Source organism: Pteropus vampyrus, unplaced genomic scaffold (assembly GCF_000151845.1).
Source record: "Pteropus vampyrus isolate Shadow unplaced genomic scaffold, Pvam_2.0 Scaffold15, whole genome shotgun sequence".
In the NCBI taxonomy this organism is placed as follows: Eukaryota; Metazoa; Chordata; class Mammalia; order Chiroptera; family Pteropodidae; genus Pteropus; species Pteropus vampyrus.
In genome coordinates this window covers 12,570,171-12,585,690 of record NW_011888796.1, presented here as the reverse complement: position 1 = coordinate 12,585,690, position 15,520 = coordinate 12,570,171, and the positions used below count along the sequence as shown (strand labels likewise).

The 15,520-nt window shown below is 31.0% G+C and overlaps 1 protein-coding gene across 2 annotated transcripts in view; it reads left to right on the top strand.

The window, feature by feature from the left end:
* STYX (serine/threonine/tyrosine interacting protein) overlaps positions 1-15,520 on the top strand; it is a 30,122-nt gene that overhangs the window by 9,382 nt on the left and 5,220 nt on the right. The window contains exons 2-10 of one of the 2 annotated variants that reach the window (XM_011385399.2): positions 1,925-1,957; positions 3,309-3,362; positions 6,744-6,841; positions 9,757-9,817; positions 10,241-10,277; positions 10,700-10,739; positions 10,834-10,884; positions 12,573-12,645; positions 14,804-14,897. In XM_011385399.2, the coding sequence (XP_011383701.1) occupies positions 1,925-1,957; positions 3,309-3,362; positions 6,744-6,841; positions 9,757-9,817; positions 10,241-10,277; positions 10,700-10,739; positions 10,834-10,884; positions 12,573-12,645; positions 14,804-14,897 (541 nt within the window). The remainder of the gene's footprint in view (positions 1-1,924; positions 1,958-3,308; positions 3,363-6,743; positions 6,842-9,756; positions 9,818-10,240; positions 10,278-10,699; positions 10,740-10,833; positions 10,885-12,572; positions 12,646-14,803; positions 14,898-15,520) is intronic. The other variant, XM_011385407.2, reaches the window with a different exon arrangement.

Sequence of the window (15,520 nt, the reverse complement as noted above, 5' to 3'; positions counted from 1 at the left end):
AGGAAGACCCTACCCCACCATTACTACCACATTCTACTCTGAGCCAAAGCTAAGAAAGGCAAGAGTAAGCCGGATTGTGGTTAGGAAGACCCTACCCCACCATTACTACCACATTCTACTCTGAGCCAAAGCTAAGAAAGGCAAGAGTACTCATTTCTTATGGGTATGAGGTGAGGTGGGTTTGTTTTTGTTATTTTTTTGGTCCCCTCCCTAGTTTCTTTCACTGAAGGTATTACCTTTGGGGTCCCAGCTTTTTGGCCTTGAGCTGGTTTCCCACTTTGAGCAGGTCCTAGGTTTTGTCTTTTGTTTCACATGTACAGTGCCATTTAACATATGGCCATGGTGAGGATGTGGAACAACTAGAATTTTCATACACTGGCGATGAGAGTGTAGATTGGTTAGAGGAAACTTGGCAATGTCTAGTAAAGCCAAATACAGATTTACCCTACGATCTAGCAATTCTGTTGTTATTTACATATCCAAGAGAAATGAATGCATATACCCATCAAAGAGCATATAAAAGCATTTCATAGCACTTTTATTCATAATTGCCAAAACCTGGAAACTTTCCATCTCCACCAACAGGAGAATGAGTAAATTGTGGAATATTCATACAATAGAATACTATACAGCAATAAAAAGGAACACACTACTGACATACACAACAACATGGATGAATCCCATAGATATTAGATTGAATGAAAGAAGCCAGATATAAAATAGTACTGCTGTAGATTCCACTTATATGAAGTTCAAAAACTTCTATCTAGTGATAGAAGTAACTTGCTTGTTAGTTCAGCTGTGCATTTAAAATAATTTTTTAAAATATATTTTAACTTTCATTACATAGGCAGTTTCTCAAGGTTTATAGTCTACTTCTACATTGCTGAGACCAATTTTCAAGATTAAAAATAAAATTTTTCTTTTTTAAAAAAATCCTACTGTCATTGCAGGAGTCTTCTGCTTTTCCATTACAAATGTAAAACTTTTCTACCTTGTGTGTTAAAAATACTTTTCTGATTTGGGGAATCCGCATAAAGGGAATTTCTTGTATGATTTTTGCAACTTTTCTGTAATCTTAAAATTTCAAAATAAAAGAAATTAAAAAAAAACTTTTAGTTTTAACTTTAGAAACCTAATTACTATTTTATGATTCTGGGTTTTAAGCAACCAAGTTAGAAACTTGGAATGCAGTCATTTACAAATTAGACTACATTTGATCCTTCTTATCAATTCACTGTTAACTGCTCCTTTTTTTCCCTAACTTTTAAAATATTTTGCCTTCTCCAATTTGCAGTTTGCATTATTTTCTAATTTCTTTATCTTGGTCTGCATTCCAAAGATGAATGAAATCTATGCTATTCTTGAAACGTATATGTAAAGAGAATTGAGCTAGACATGATCTTAAGTCCAAGTAAGAGATTGGAAAGGCTGTTTGATAAGCATCTGGCAGTTTAGATCAGGTACGGCAAATGCCTGTCACATAACCATTCTTTCATCGATGCAGATAATGCTCATTGATCACAGTACTCTTTCTTCCATAGTCTTTCTCCACACATTGTTTTAGCTATCTACTGCCAGTTGATTTGAGTTGGCTTGAATGACAAAAAGACTTAACATCTCTGATTTCGAAGATTGGGGGAGAAACTTCTGGAATATATATTTTTATAATTAATGAACTATTCCATTCATTGTATGAAGTAACATAATCATAATTTTGGAAGCCCGATTATTTAAAGAACACCTTAATTGTTTATCTTTTAAATTTTCAGTGTTTGTGAAGGCAATTGAATTTGCTATTTTTATAGAATGTTCTTTTAAAGTATGTGTTTTTAAAACACTTGAATGTCACATCTTTAACCTTTAATTGGATGACATTATTCATAATGTTACTTTTATTCTGTGTTTTCCTTTTATTTTTAAGGAGTGGACCTACCCTATGAGACGAGAAATGCAGGTATAACAGCCTTTTTGTTTACTCATGCAAACCCATATTATTATTATTATTATTATTATTAAATAATGTAATTTCATAAAGGATTTGAATCCTTTGTGACTCATCATCTATTGACTCCCGATCTGTAGATTCATCATTAAGTATTTTAAATGTTAACATATTTAAGGTTAATTGTAGATCTTAAAAAGATGGGAAATGAATTATTGCCTTTCTTCCTTATATTAGAACCATGGACATAGTAATATATGTATGTCTTTAATGAGTCACTTGTTTTTTCCACATCTGAAAAATTGGATACAATACTTCTATTCCTTTTAAAAGCAGTTTACTCTGGTTTGTCTACTTTAGGTAAGCTCAGGAGAGTTGACTGTACATAGAAAGCTCAGTCTGCAGTATCGTTCCCTAGATACTGATGCAGTGGTTCATTTTTCTTTAGCATTTCTCACCATTTGCAGTTAACTTTGCTAGCCCTGTGATCAAGCACTATCTTTTCCTAGGAATCCCTTGACTTCTAAAACTCTTTCCTTTTTCTCAGTGAAAATTCACTTTTTAAAAATATGTGAGTACCTATGAGGCATTTCACTTGATGCTATGGAGAATACAAAGATAAGTAAAATGTAATTTCTGTCCAGAAGAAGCTGGTAGGAGAAGTCAGACCTATACACAAATAATTTTGATAGCCTATGGAACTAAACTACAGATTATACTATATTAGTACCTAGGGTATGATATAGCCCGACTGAAAGCTTTCTATATTGAATTCACATAGAATAAATTTTAATTCAACATATAGAAGTTACTTATTTAAATTGTTGAAACTGTTAATAAGCAAACATTTGATATTAGTCTTTTTTAACGTTGCCGTACTACTTTATTTCTATTGTTAACTGTAGATAACAGTTCTAATCTTGTATCTTGTGCTGCTTTTGACTTGGCTGCATAAGGTTTTGTGTAATTCCAAAGGGAAGATTTTCTTTGTCTAGAAGTAAAATTAGAGACATTTTATTAATCTAAAAGACAGTACTAAAATGTACTAATTCTATCTAAACTGTCTATAAAAGTATAATTGTCAATAAAACGGGAGAAAAAGCACTGTGGAAGTTCAAATATCTGGAATAGCTGACTTTTTGGAACTGTATTTAAACTTTGTCTCATTTGATATAAAAAGTACATTGGCATTTCTCTTCCCAATTGTTTGCTCAATGTGGCTAAGAAATGCTCCCTAAAATAATAAGTGTTTCAGCAGTTATTATAACAACTATGAAAACACCCTGACAAATCTACTTTTACAGTATATATTTTACATAGATTTAAATTGCTGACGATAAATATCTCAATTTTTTTTTTCTAGGAAATTTTACCTGGATTGTTTTTAGGCCCATATTCTTCTGCTATGAAAAGCAAGGTATGAACTTTAGGTTCTTCAAGAGACTATTATTTATTAACCAACTTTGGAGTAAAATTTATTTTTTTTAGTAGTAAGAGTTTTATTTGAAGAAAAGTCTACAGATACTGCATGTTAACAGTAATTTTCACTCTGGAATACCTACCTCTTTCCAAATTTTACTGGACCAATTTTACTGGATTCTCAAGTGTTTCACCACAAATCACAAATGAGCTTTATATTTTATTTTTTTGCATGAAATCATGTGTTTGGAAGATTTACCCAATAATGGAATTTTATTTAATCATTTATTTTACCCTCTAAAATATTAAACATCTGTAATTGCTAATCATAACTTCTGAACAATATGAGATACAGTTAAAGCCCCAAATAAGGATATTTAACATTTAGTTAACCTTTCCTTATCTAGGGTGAGAGAGAGGGAGGGAGAGAGAGAGTGTATGTGTGTGTGTGTGCACGTACCTCTGTATGTACCTGTGTGTGTACCTGTATGCACACTGATCTTGATTCAAATAACTCAAAATTCTTTTTTTTTCCCCCAGACTTTAGAGGTCTGGATGCTCCAGGTTATAAAGTATTGCACTATGTATAGGTATTCTAAATGGTCAAACTGAAATTGATCTCTTCAATTATACAGTTAAGGCAGGAGATCTCATTTTAATATATGCAGCAATGTTGTTGCTACTTCCTAGTGGATCCAGCCTTACGAATTAAGACAAATACTGCCAATTTTCTTTGAATTAGAATGTGAAACATTGTATTACAAATGTTATCCCCAAAACTCTCCCTATTTAGAAGTCAATATTCTCATGTATATCTACTTACAATAGGTTTTGTAAAAACTGTAGAATTTTAAACGTTCATGATATGTTGACGTATTTGTCAATTTTAGGCTTGGGAATTCTTAAAGTTAGAGTCATTCCTTTTGAAACTGGAAGGCTTTTTGACAGTTAAGGCATGAAAGTAACTGTAGTCATTTTGATTGCCTACAACTAGGTTGGAAAGGTGGGGCAATTGGTTTAAAAAAAGTACTAAGGAAAGGATAGGGTAGATAACTATAGACTTAAATGTGACTTACTTTGTAAAAGACAAACATAAAGCTTTTACCTAAATAATGTAGTATTCACAAAATACTGGCCTTTAAGGTGGTTTTAGATTATTTGCTTCTTGTATTCCTATTGTACTTTATAAGATATACATATACCATCTGTCATGTTAAATTATACATAGTTTGTTTATAGGTCTGTCTCTTCAAAACCTTTTCTCTCTCAATGTTACCATGGCCTTATTAGACTAAGGAAAACTTTGTATGGCAAAATATGATTATTTCCCACCCTGACTTACCCATATTTCTTTTTATACCATCATTCCAAAAATATGTAACAACAGCAAAACAAAAAATTATAATGGAGATAAAGAAACATTAGGGAATAAACTCCTTTTCTTAGACTTGTTATTTAAGCCTATCTTTTATTACATTCAAATACAGTTTTAATAGAAATGACAGATTAAGGCTCTTTGTGAACTATTTCTTTTGTAAAACTATTTCTTTTGTAAAACTTCTGTTTGTAGGTATGATAAGGTCATAATTTGCTTTATATAATTGAAAATCTATTGAGCAGTAAAAAATATTCTCTGCTATTGCATTTGGTTCTATTTCGATAAGGTGTTCTTACTTAGTAATAGTCTAATATGCTCTCAAAGCTTGTTTTTACCAATTATAAATGTTATAGTTTCTCACAATAATAGATATGAAGGCTTTCATATGTCATAGATCAAGTGTAAACAAAAGAATGAGTATTGAATTCATTTTGGAAGTTGGATAAATATGACTATGGAACATTACCAAATGCTTAATTATCTCCCTTCCCCTAACTCAGGGTATACTCAGGAAATATAGCTCAGGCTGCTATAATAAATACATAGACTGGATGGCTTCAACAAGAGGCATTTATTTCTCACCATTCTGGAGGCTGGGAATTCTGAGATCAGGGTGCCAACAAGTTTAGGTTTTGGTGAGTGCCCTCTTCCTGGCTCGCCAGAGGGCGCCTTCTTGCTGTATCTTCACACTGCAGAGAGAGGAAGCTGATGTCTCTTCCTCTTCTCATAAGAGCATTAATTCCATCATGGGGCTCTGCCTTCATGACCTCATCTAAGCCAGTTGCCTTGAGAGGTCTCTCTCAAATTACCTCCCAAAGACCCACCTCCTAATACCATCACCTTGGAGTTTAGGGCTTCAACAAATGAATTTTAGGGGGACACAAACATTCAGTCCATAACAAACATAAATTATCCTTTGACTTCTCTCATGAATTATTAGTATTACTGTTCTGGTCTATTTAATGCAGAAAGTAGAAATTAAATATATAGAAAACTCAAGGTTATTTTGTTTGTTCATTTATTGATAGGTAATTATTGAACAACTATGTTTCAGGCACTGAAACATACTTAATATGAATCAGTGAATGAAGTCTTTGTTCCCGTGGAATTTACATTATAGCTATTAAAATAACATGTCATCTATAGATTCATTGAACCTAGAATCACTTGCAAATAAAACTGGTATTTTTTAGAATTGTCATGTTAAATTACTCTATAATTCGAGTCAAAAAAAGCACCACAGAATACAAGAAGGTATCATTTGGCTTTGCCTTTTTTTCCTTTTAGTGGAATTTTTAAACTGTGAAAGGTTTAAGTAAATTCTGTGCACTGGATAAATTAATTCTGGCTTATAGTAGAAAAAGTATACTGGGAGAGGCCAGGGGTAATCTAAAGATTTGGGTTTGGTACTGCTATTAATTAGGCAGTGAAGCCGGAACAACTGTTTGTCTTAGTAATCCCCTCTAAAGAAAAAAGATTGTAGTTAGTATATGTAAATACTATTTACTAAACACTTTGACATGTGCTGCAGGCACTATGCCAAACACCTTATATATTTTATATAATTCTTAAAACCACTCAGTGAATTATAGTATTTTCTCCATTTTCACATTTTCACATGAGAAAACTGAACCATGGAGCTCAGGTCATTAGCAGAGCTGCGATATAAAGCTTGGACTCTGATGACTCTAAAGCGCATGCCTTTAACCACTATTTAGTATTGTTTTCCAAATAAATTATCTTTAAAGTCCTACTAAACTCTAAAATTATAGATGTAAAATAATACTGTTAACCTTCTGAGGACATTTAATGTATTAATCTTGAATTATTGAAATACATTGCTGATCACTTCAGGTATATTATTTTTAAATTAGCTTTAATACCCTCTACTTAAAGCTCAGATGTGGCTATATAAATTCTAATGTTGAATCATGTTACAGTAAGATGATGTTTTATATTTTTAAACTATTTCTCTCCCCTGCCTCCCCCTTTTTTTTATAGCTACCTATACTACAGAAACATGGAATAACCCATATAATATGCATAAGACAAAATATTGAAGCAAACTTTATTAAACCAAACTTTCAGCAATTATTTAGGTAAGAATTATTGTTATGATTTATTAAAATGTTAAGTGTAGCAAACATGTAATGCTTTTATTTCAAGTTGATTTTATTGTATCAGACTTTCTTCCGTGCATACCATTTTATAGATAGGTTGTACAGTACATCATTTAAAAAATAAGTTTCCTTTAAAATATTTAAAAAATAATTCATGCAGAAAATAATGCAGAATTCTAAAGGTTCAAAAGAAGTATACTGAAAAGTAGGTTTCCCTATTCCTATCCCCTAACTACTCAATTCTCCTCCTAAAGGCATCCATTGTTACTTTTTGAGTAGCCTTCCAGTGTTATGTTACATATATAAGCATATTCCTACAGATAATCTTGATTTTTACACTGGCTTTTAAAAAATTGTATATATTTTGGAGATTCCTTCATATCATTACTTAGAGTGCTGTGTTATTCTTTTTAAGTTGCATAGTAATCCATTGTATAGACTACACAAGTTTATTGAACCTGTCTCCTATTGTTGGGCATTTAGATTATTTCCAGACTTGCTAATAAAGCACATAGTGAGTATCTCTGTACATGTCAATTAATTCATATGTGACTATATTAATAGGATAAATTTGTAGAAGTGGAATTGCTGGATCAAAGAATATGAGCATTTAAAATTTTAGTAGATGTTACAAATTGTCCTACAGTGAGTTGTATCAGTTTACTTTTACATTATGAAGTATATAAAAATGACTTTTTTTTTTAGTATATCCCCAAGACAGATTATAAAACATTTAAAATTTTTCCAAATCTGAAATAAAAATGGTATTCATGTAATTTTGATTTGCCTTTCTCATTTATCTTACAATGAGTGCTCGTGAACATCTAATGGTTTTTAATGTTCTTTATTTTAACAATAAAGAGTATAATACATGTGGTATAAGAAGGTATATAATGAAAGTAAGTCTCTTTCCTCTTTTAAATTCAGACACCTAGCTGCTCTTCTAGGAGGCATCTACTATTAAAACTCTTCCTTGAATATCATTCTAGAGATATTCTGTATCTCTATAAAGGCATATATGTTAAAAATATTTTAGTGCTCTGCTTTATAGTTTGTAAAAATGAAGGTAACCTGAATGTCCATCAGTACAAGACACTATAAAATATATTGTTTGAACATACAAGAGACTACTGTAACCATGAAAAAGAATGAAATATTTCTATGTGTTGATATGGAATTATCTCTAAGATTTACTAAAAGAAAAATCAAGGTGCAGAACCATGTGTACACTCTACGTTTAAAAATATATACAATACATTACGCATATATATTGTAGAGGCATAGAAAATTTCTGGACTAGAAACTTGACAGTGAATGCTTCTGAGAAGGGAAATTCAGGATCTGGGATGGTAGAGGGACCTATTTTTCGTTGCACATATTTTTATACTTTTAGAACTTTCGACTGTGTATATACATTTCCCAGTTAATAAAAACTAGTTATTATAACTAGTATAATAAAAAAGGACCTATTTTTCGTTGCACATATTTTATACTTTTAGAACTTTTGACTGTGTATATACATTTCCCAGTTAATAAAAAACTAGTTATTATAACTAGTATAATAAAAAACTAGTTATTATAACTAGTATAATAAAAAAGGAACGTCTATATTCTAAAATAAAATAGATTGAATTTTTCTAAGTGTTAAAGAAATACTTGTTCTTTATAGATACTTTGGAAAATCTACAGTGATACCAAGAAAAATAAAAGTCATTCAATTCCACAGTCCAGAAGATAACTTTAGTTAACATTTTGGTATATTTCCTTCTGAATATTTCTTTATCGTATATGTGCTTTATATATACACACATTTAGACTTGTGTATATTAAAGAAAATGAATATGTTCTATTTTAAAATGCCATACCATACATTTCTAATTTGTATAGAATTTTTGTTTTTTGTACTTGGTACAGGTTCTTTACCCTTTCTCCTTAGATTTAGAGTACTGGATTATAGATTGATAGTTCTATTAGTAATTTTTGACATTCGAAATTGCATGTAGTAAAATATTTTAGTTTGACTCTGAATTAACTTTTTTTCCCCCTGAAGCAATGTTTTATATAAGTTAGGTCTACCTGACCACTTTAGGATACAGTCAGAGTCCTTATGGTTTTTACATTGAATCATCCTTAGATCCTGAACTTCAACTTTTTCTCTGATAAGCCCCAGATTTATTGATGTTGTTACCAACTAAATGATCATTAAAGAATTATGATTTTTAAAGCAGTATTGACCTTAAAAGTCAATTTTATAATTTAATTACCTATAGTTGTGTTAATAAACAGGTAATCTTGGATAGGTTAGAAATGGAAGTTTTTCGCAAAATAAAAAAAGCCTATTAGCACATTAAAATGCCTTATTTTAAATGTTTTCCAACGTGTCAGATTCCAGAACAGATGTGTCTTGGCTGTTTCTTGCACTAATAAGTTTAGTTCAAACAGGGGAGGTTTGACTCGTAGCTCCATCAGACTGCCTTTTATTTTGATTAGCTCCTTTTCTTTCAGACTTTGGGCTTCTTCTGAATTGTTCTCTGCAGAGTTGTAAGTAGGGGTCACAGGGCCACTCAGAATTTTCTAGTCCTAGGGAAGTTCGTAGAAGAAATAAATAAGGAACACAGACACTTTTTGTCTTTATTTTCTAGGTCCACTCGGATCTGGAGGAAGGTTTCTTCCTACTTGTGGTTTTTTTCTTACAACCAGATAGATTTTTTTTTAATAGTAAAATATCAGAAAAATGTTAACATGTTGTTTAAGGCCCAGTTCTTGGGAATATGATTCTTTGAAAGTTGTTTTGCATTCTTTTTCATGGTTGCCAAGAAATTTTAAGTGTTGCTATTTTTTTTATACATAGAGTTTTATCTGAAAGTGTACTTATCAAAATATTCTATTTTCAGATATTTAGTCTTGGATATTGCAGATAATCCAGTTGAAAATATAATACGTTTTTTTCCCATGGTAGGTATCAATATTTTAATATCATTTAAAATTTATTTATGGTTTGACCTCTTAATTGTGGTTCTAAAACTTTTACTCTGTTATAACTGAAAATTGTGGAGTTATATATTTTTTAAATTATTTTTAAAACCTTTTTATGATCTCCACAAATTTGAGAAATCACACTTTGAATTTACTAAATTCAAATTAAATTTTAGCTCCTGTGTAATTTTTTAACCTCTTAATAGTGGTGTTTGTAGCATTTTGAAAAATTCTTGAATTAATGTAATTTTAGTATATGTGCTGCCAAAGCGAGCATGAATTAATATAATTTTTATTCATATAAATTACCAGGAAATTATTTCCAACATATTTTGTATCACTACATGTATTTTATGTTTATGTTTATCCACATGTTTTGTAATACATTGTCTTTGCCCTCAGACTAAAGAATTTATTGATGGGAGTTTACAAACTGGAGGTAAATAATATTTCCTTTACTTAGCTAATGTTTATTTTTAGGAGATTATTTGTTCAGTTTTTAGTTAGTAGTCATCCTAAATGCAGGTTATGGAAGTTACGATTATATATAATGGACCATTCCCAAATTTGTATTTTCCTGACTTATTGTTTCATTTGGATAGCTTTCTTAAATATCCCTATGGGACTATTTTTAAAGTCTAGGTCACCTTTAAATCTCTTTAATCTAAAAGTCTGTTGTATTCTTTACACAGTATAAATAGATTGTAAAGATTTGCATATTAATATATATCCAAGTGGTATGTATAAAGTATAAAATGTTTAAGAAAAGATTTTACTATGGTATGATACATGGTTTCAGTATATTTAAGCTGTTGAATGAGGTATTATTCTATAAGAATAACTATTTATTGTGTTTTTCAGGGAAAGTTCTTGTCCATGGAAATGCAGGGATCTCCAGGAGGTATGAAGTTAGAGATAATCTTTTTTTCTCTAGCATTTAATTAATGAGTTGTGTTTTCTGTTTTTTTTTTCTAAAATTTTTTCCCCCTCTTCAGTGCTGCCTTTGTTATTGCATACATTATGGAAACATTTGGAATGAAGTACAGGTAAGAAAGTATTCTGAAACCTAGCTACAATTTAAATTCTTATTAAAATGAAGCTTAATGGAGATGATTTGGCAGTTTGAAATTAATATTCTCTTGATTTTGTCATCTAGTCATGTTTGAGTAGGCAGGACCATAATACTCCATGCTAGTTTCTTAACCTTTGTAGCCTGTCTACCTTATCTACTTAGGCTAATATTTTATTGTTTTATGGAGCTAGTGCTGTCGTTATTTTAAGAAGCAAAGGTAGTTATAGTTAGAATAACTCATGAGAAGCTACTTAGTACTAGGGAATTAGTCTAAGTTTAAAAACTTGAAGACAGAGATGTTGCTTTCCTTGTTTAAAAAGGTAATTTATTATGTTTTCCTTTAATAGTAATTGAATGAAAAATTACCTAGGAATTATTTTAGTTTCTATTCACAATTTAGTGTAGTCTTTCTTAGCCAAAATCATCTTTTCCAAGCATACTGCGTAGATAAAAAGGAGGGTGGGTCACGAGCTTCTCGCCCCAGAACGAAACAAAAACTTGGCCAAGTATACAGTGTTTCCTTTCTTAGTGTCTCTTGTTGTAGAAATCTTGTGATCATCAACACCTCCTTCTCTTTCATTCCTTATCTCCTAAACTGATCCATTACCAAACCCTGTCTGTTTTATGTCCTAAAGTATATATTTGGTCTGTCTCTATCTTTCTGTTCATCAGTTAATCCCCCTAATCCAAGCTCCACTTGTGTTTCCCTTGGACTCTTCCGATAGTAGTCTTCATAGTGGTCTACTCTATTCTTTCCTTCCCTAGTCTGTTCTGTTCTCTACATTACAGTCAGAATGATTTTTTCAAAAACCTGATCTGATTGTATAATCATTTTACCCCAAAAACCTCTCAGAAGTTTCCAATCCTTAATAATTCTTAACATGATCATTGAAACTTTGCATTACATGCACCCTATCAACCTTTCCATCCTTATACCATGTTCCCTATTACTCTCCATTTGAGCTTTGTTAATTGGATCCACATGCCTGACAGAGTAGACATTTAAATGCTGTTTAGTTTTTTTGGTATCCTTCGTGTTTAAATTATAATGGAAAAGTTTGCTTAAAAGTATCATTTCTTAAAGGAATGTTATTTGAATACAAATGCTTTATTTAATTGGAAAAGATTAACAAACTTTGGGAGACTTTGTTTTATATATTCTCTTTATTATTCGGCGTCTTATCAGTAACCATGTTAATACTGAAAGTAACATCCATTTATTGAGTCTCTGCTATGTTCCAGGTACTATTCGAGGCACTTTTATCTCATGTAAGCCTCACAACAACACAAGGAAGTAAATATATTTCTTGTTTAACCAATAATATTTTGAACATGTACTTTGGGGCAGTGCTATACAAAGTGCTTTACATTTACTATCTCCCATCTTTACAATAGCCCTCCAGGATAGGTTATTATTATAATCTCATTTTTAGATGAGAAAAATAAATCTTAGAAAAGTCAAGCAAATTCTCCTAGGACACACAGCTGGTGAGCTGAGGGATTGTGATTGTTAGTCTGACCATGCTGTCAGTTTTTCCACTGTAACTCACTACCACTCTGGAGTATAACCTGTATAATTGATTTCCTATTTTGGGTAAATTCTGGAAAAATTGAGATTAATTCGTGAAATAATAATATTACCTTAATTTTTTCTGTTTTCAGAGATGCATTTGCTTATGTTCAAGAAAGAAGATTTTGTATTAATCCTAATGCTGGATTTGTCCATCAACTTCAAGTAACTTCTCTGTTCTTCCTCTTTAAAGCAGTCAGAAAGTAGGATAATTGAAATCTTAGGTCCATGTAATTTTAGGTGTACAGTTTACTTTGTAAATACTTAAAAATTGCCATCTAATTTGATTCTTTATTCAAGTTTACATTTCTATTTAAAAGAATTTAAAAGCTGCCTTTACCAAGAAAAAAGGATTAAAGACACCTTCTTTAATCTAAGGTTAACTAATTGATGTTAGGAGTTTCTTCATTTTCTTTTCCCCACTTTGCTCACACACAGAGCATAAGAGAGTTTTGATTCTAAGTGTACTACATAGACTAGCTTTCTCTATTTTATATGTTTTGTCTTTTCCATGTTGCTTCAGATTTTGTTGGTGCTGGGAATATGTACTAAAATACAAGATAAACCTATTAATTATCTGATTAGACTAGTTTAATTTTTTCCAAGAAGGAAAATCATAGGTTGAAGAATGTGCTCTGGCCGATTCTATCCAGTTATATAGGAATAAAGCTCACATTGAGACATCAAGTGCATTACAATATGGGTTGTCTCTAACCATATTTTAAATTTTATCTCATTTTTGTTTTCAATTTACTTTTAATTTTTCTTCATTTAAAAGAGAAACTGGTATCCCTGTCTTTACCTTGTTTGTGTAAAATGTTTCTTTTTATTCCTTCTTTATAGTTATTGAATACAAAACTAACTGTAATTTATAAGTTTCTTTGTCTTTCAACCCTGTTCTGTAAAAACAGTCTCTTTTTAAACTGATTTTTGTATTGGAAAAAGTAACATACTCATGGTTAAAAAATTTAAAATTCAGCAATGCCTAAGGGGGATACAATAAAAATAAGTCTCCTTAATATTATATCTCGAAGATCAGTCTAATGATTTTTAATGATCGTAATAAAGATCATTCATATATAGCTCTATCTGCAAAGTATTTTTATATGTATGTATATCATAGTTTTATATTATCAGTTCCTTATATGTGGACCTTTAGATTGTTTCTAGCCTTTCCTGATTATAAACAATATTGGACAGAATAGTAAGTGCATCTCTGTTTACACATGTAAATATACCTGTAAAATAATCGATCAAAGTTGAATTGCTGGGTCAGAGGGTATTTGAAATTTGATGTCAAATTGACTATAAAAAGGCTGAAATAATGTAAACTTACACCACCAGGAAACATACCCTAATCAATACCAATAGCCACAAGAATTTTAACAAACATTTTGGTCATTTGTGATCATGGTGATAAAAAGTGACAGCTCCTTACGGTTTGCCCATAAGGTGGTTGGTTTTTTTTCTCATAGGTTTGTAAAGGGCTTTTTGTATATTAAGGGTATGGCTCAAGATTCCCTCAATGTTTTTTCTAGAATTTTTCTTGCAAATTCTTACATTTTTTTTGTGTGTTAATTTTACTAGAAGGAGTCCTATACTTTTTAATAGTATCATCGTTACAGTCACCGTTCAGAAAGAAATGGCACTTTTAAATTTTTAGTCTTTCACTCTAAGAATATGTTTCGTTTATTCAAATCTATTTTTATATCCTTTAGTATTTTAAAGTTTCCTCTGCACATAATATGTGCATTTCTTATGAAATTTATTCCTAGATATTTTTTGTTCCCATTATAAATTGTTTCTTCTTCTAGTACATTTTCTAATTGGTTATTTGTACATAGGAAAGTTACTGGTTTTTATTAAGTTTTCACTTGGCAACCTTATTAAATTCATTGATTCTAAAAAATTTTCTAGTTGTCTTAGCTTTTAATCTCATCTTCAAATCATGGTAATTTTGCCACTTGTTTCTTTTTTCTTGTTGCTTTCTCATTGAATTTTCATTTTATCAGAACAATGATAAGTGATAGTGGTAATAGTATCATTCTTACCTTATTATAGTGCCCCAGTGGCAGAGAACACATACTTGCTAACAGTTCAGTGTGTGATACCCTAGTGCAAGTTATTGGCCTGCCTTGATTTATTGTCTCATCAGTAAATGTGAAATTATGAGGTAAGAATTTTAAGCCTGCATTTCTTGTAAAATAATATGGCACCAGATTTTTCAGTATAAACCAACAATACCAATAATGTACGCATTAACTGCTGTTTTGGGTATCCAGGAATTTAAAAGTATATTAATGTTAATGTAAATCTTTTTTAGGAATATGAAGCCATCTACCTAGCAAAATTAACAATACAGATGATGTCACCACTCCAGATAGAAAGGTCATTATCTGTTCATTCTGGTACCACAGGTAAGAATTTTTCATTTAGGGGAGAAAAATAATGCTATGAAAGGTAGAAAAGCAGCAACATCTTTTGCTCAATGTGGGTTAAAGTGAACAATTTAAATTGTTTAGAAAATTTTGAGTAGACTATTGAATTAAGACAAGATAATTTCAGAATTTAATTTTATAATGAATAAACGTGTATTATCTGCTCTGTGCACACCACTACTTAGTTAATCAGAATATGCTGAGTGGAAAATCAAATTTCTGCTTGGTTTAGTTTTAAGTCTTTAAGTAGTACTTAGCTGTTACTACTTATATTAAAATAATAAGAGAAGTCTGGAGAAGGGGCACTAAGTACACTTAGGTGATCTTACTAAAAATAAGTGGTGGTTAATAAATGAAAGTATGTTTCAAGTTAAATAGACTGATGATGTCATCTACCTCAGTTTTTCTCTTGCCATCAAAAATTTCAATCCTTTATCCCTTCCTTCCCTCCAAAGTCCCCTTCATTTTCAAAGTTTATGATTCAAGCAAGCTCTTAAAATCTTTTAACTTTTACCTTTCTTCTCCAAGACCTTTTTACTTTTTACTCGTTTGCTCTTTGTACTCTACTAGAGCACTCATGGAATTTACTTATTTATGGTAAA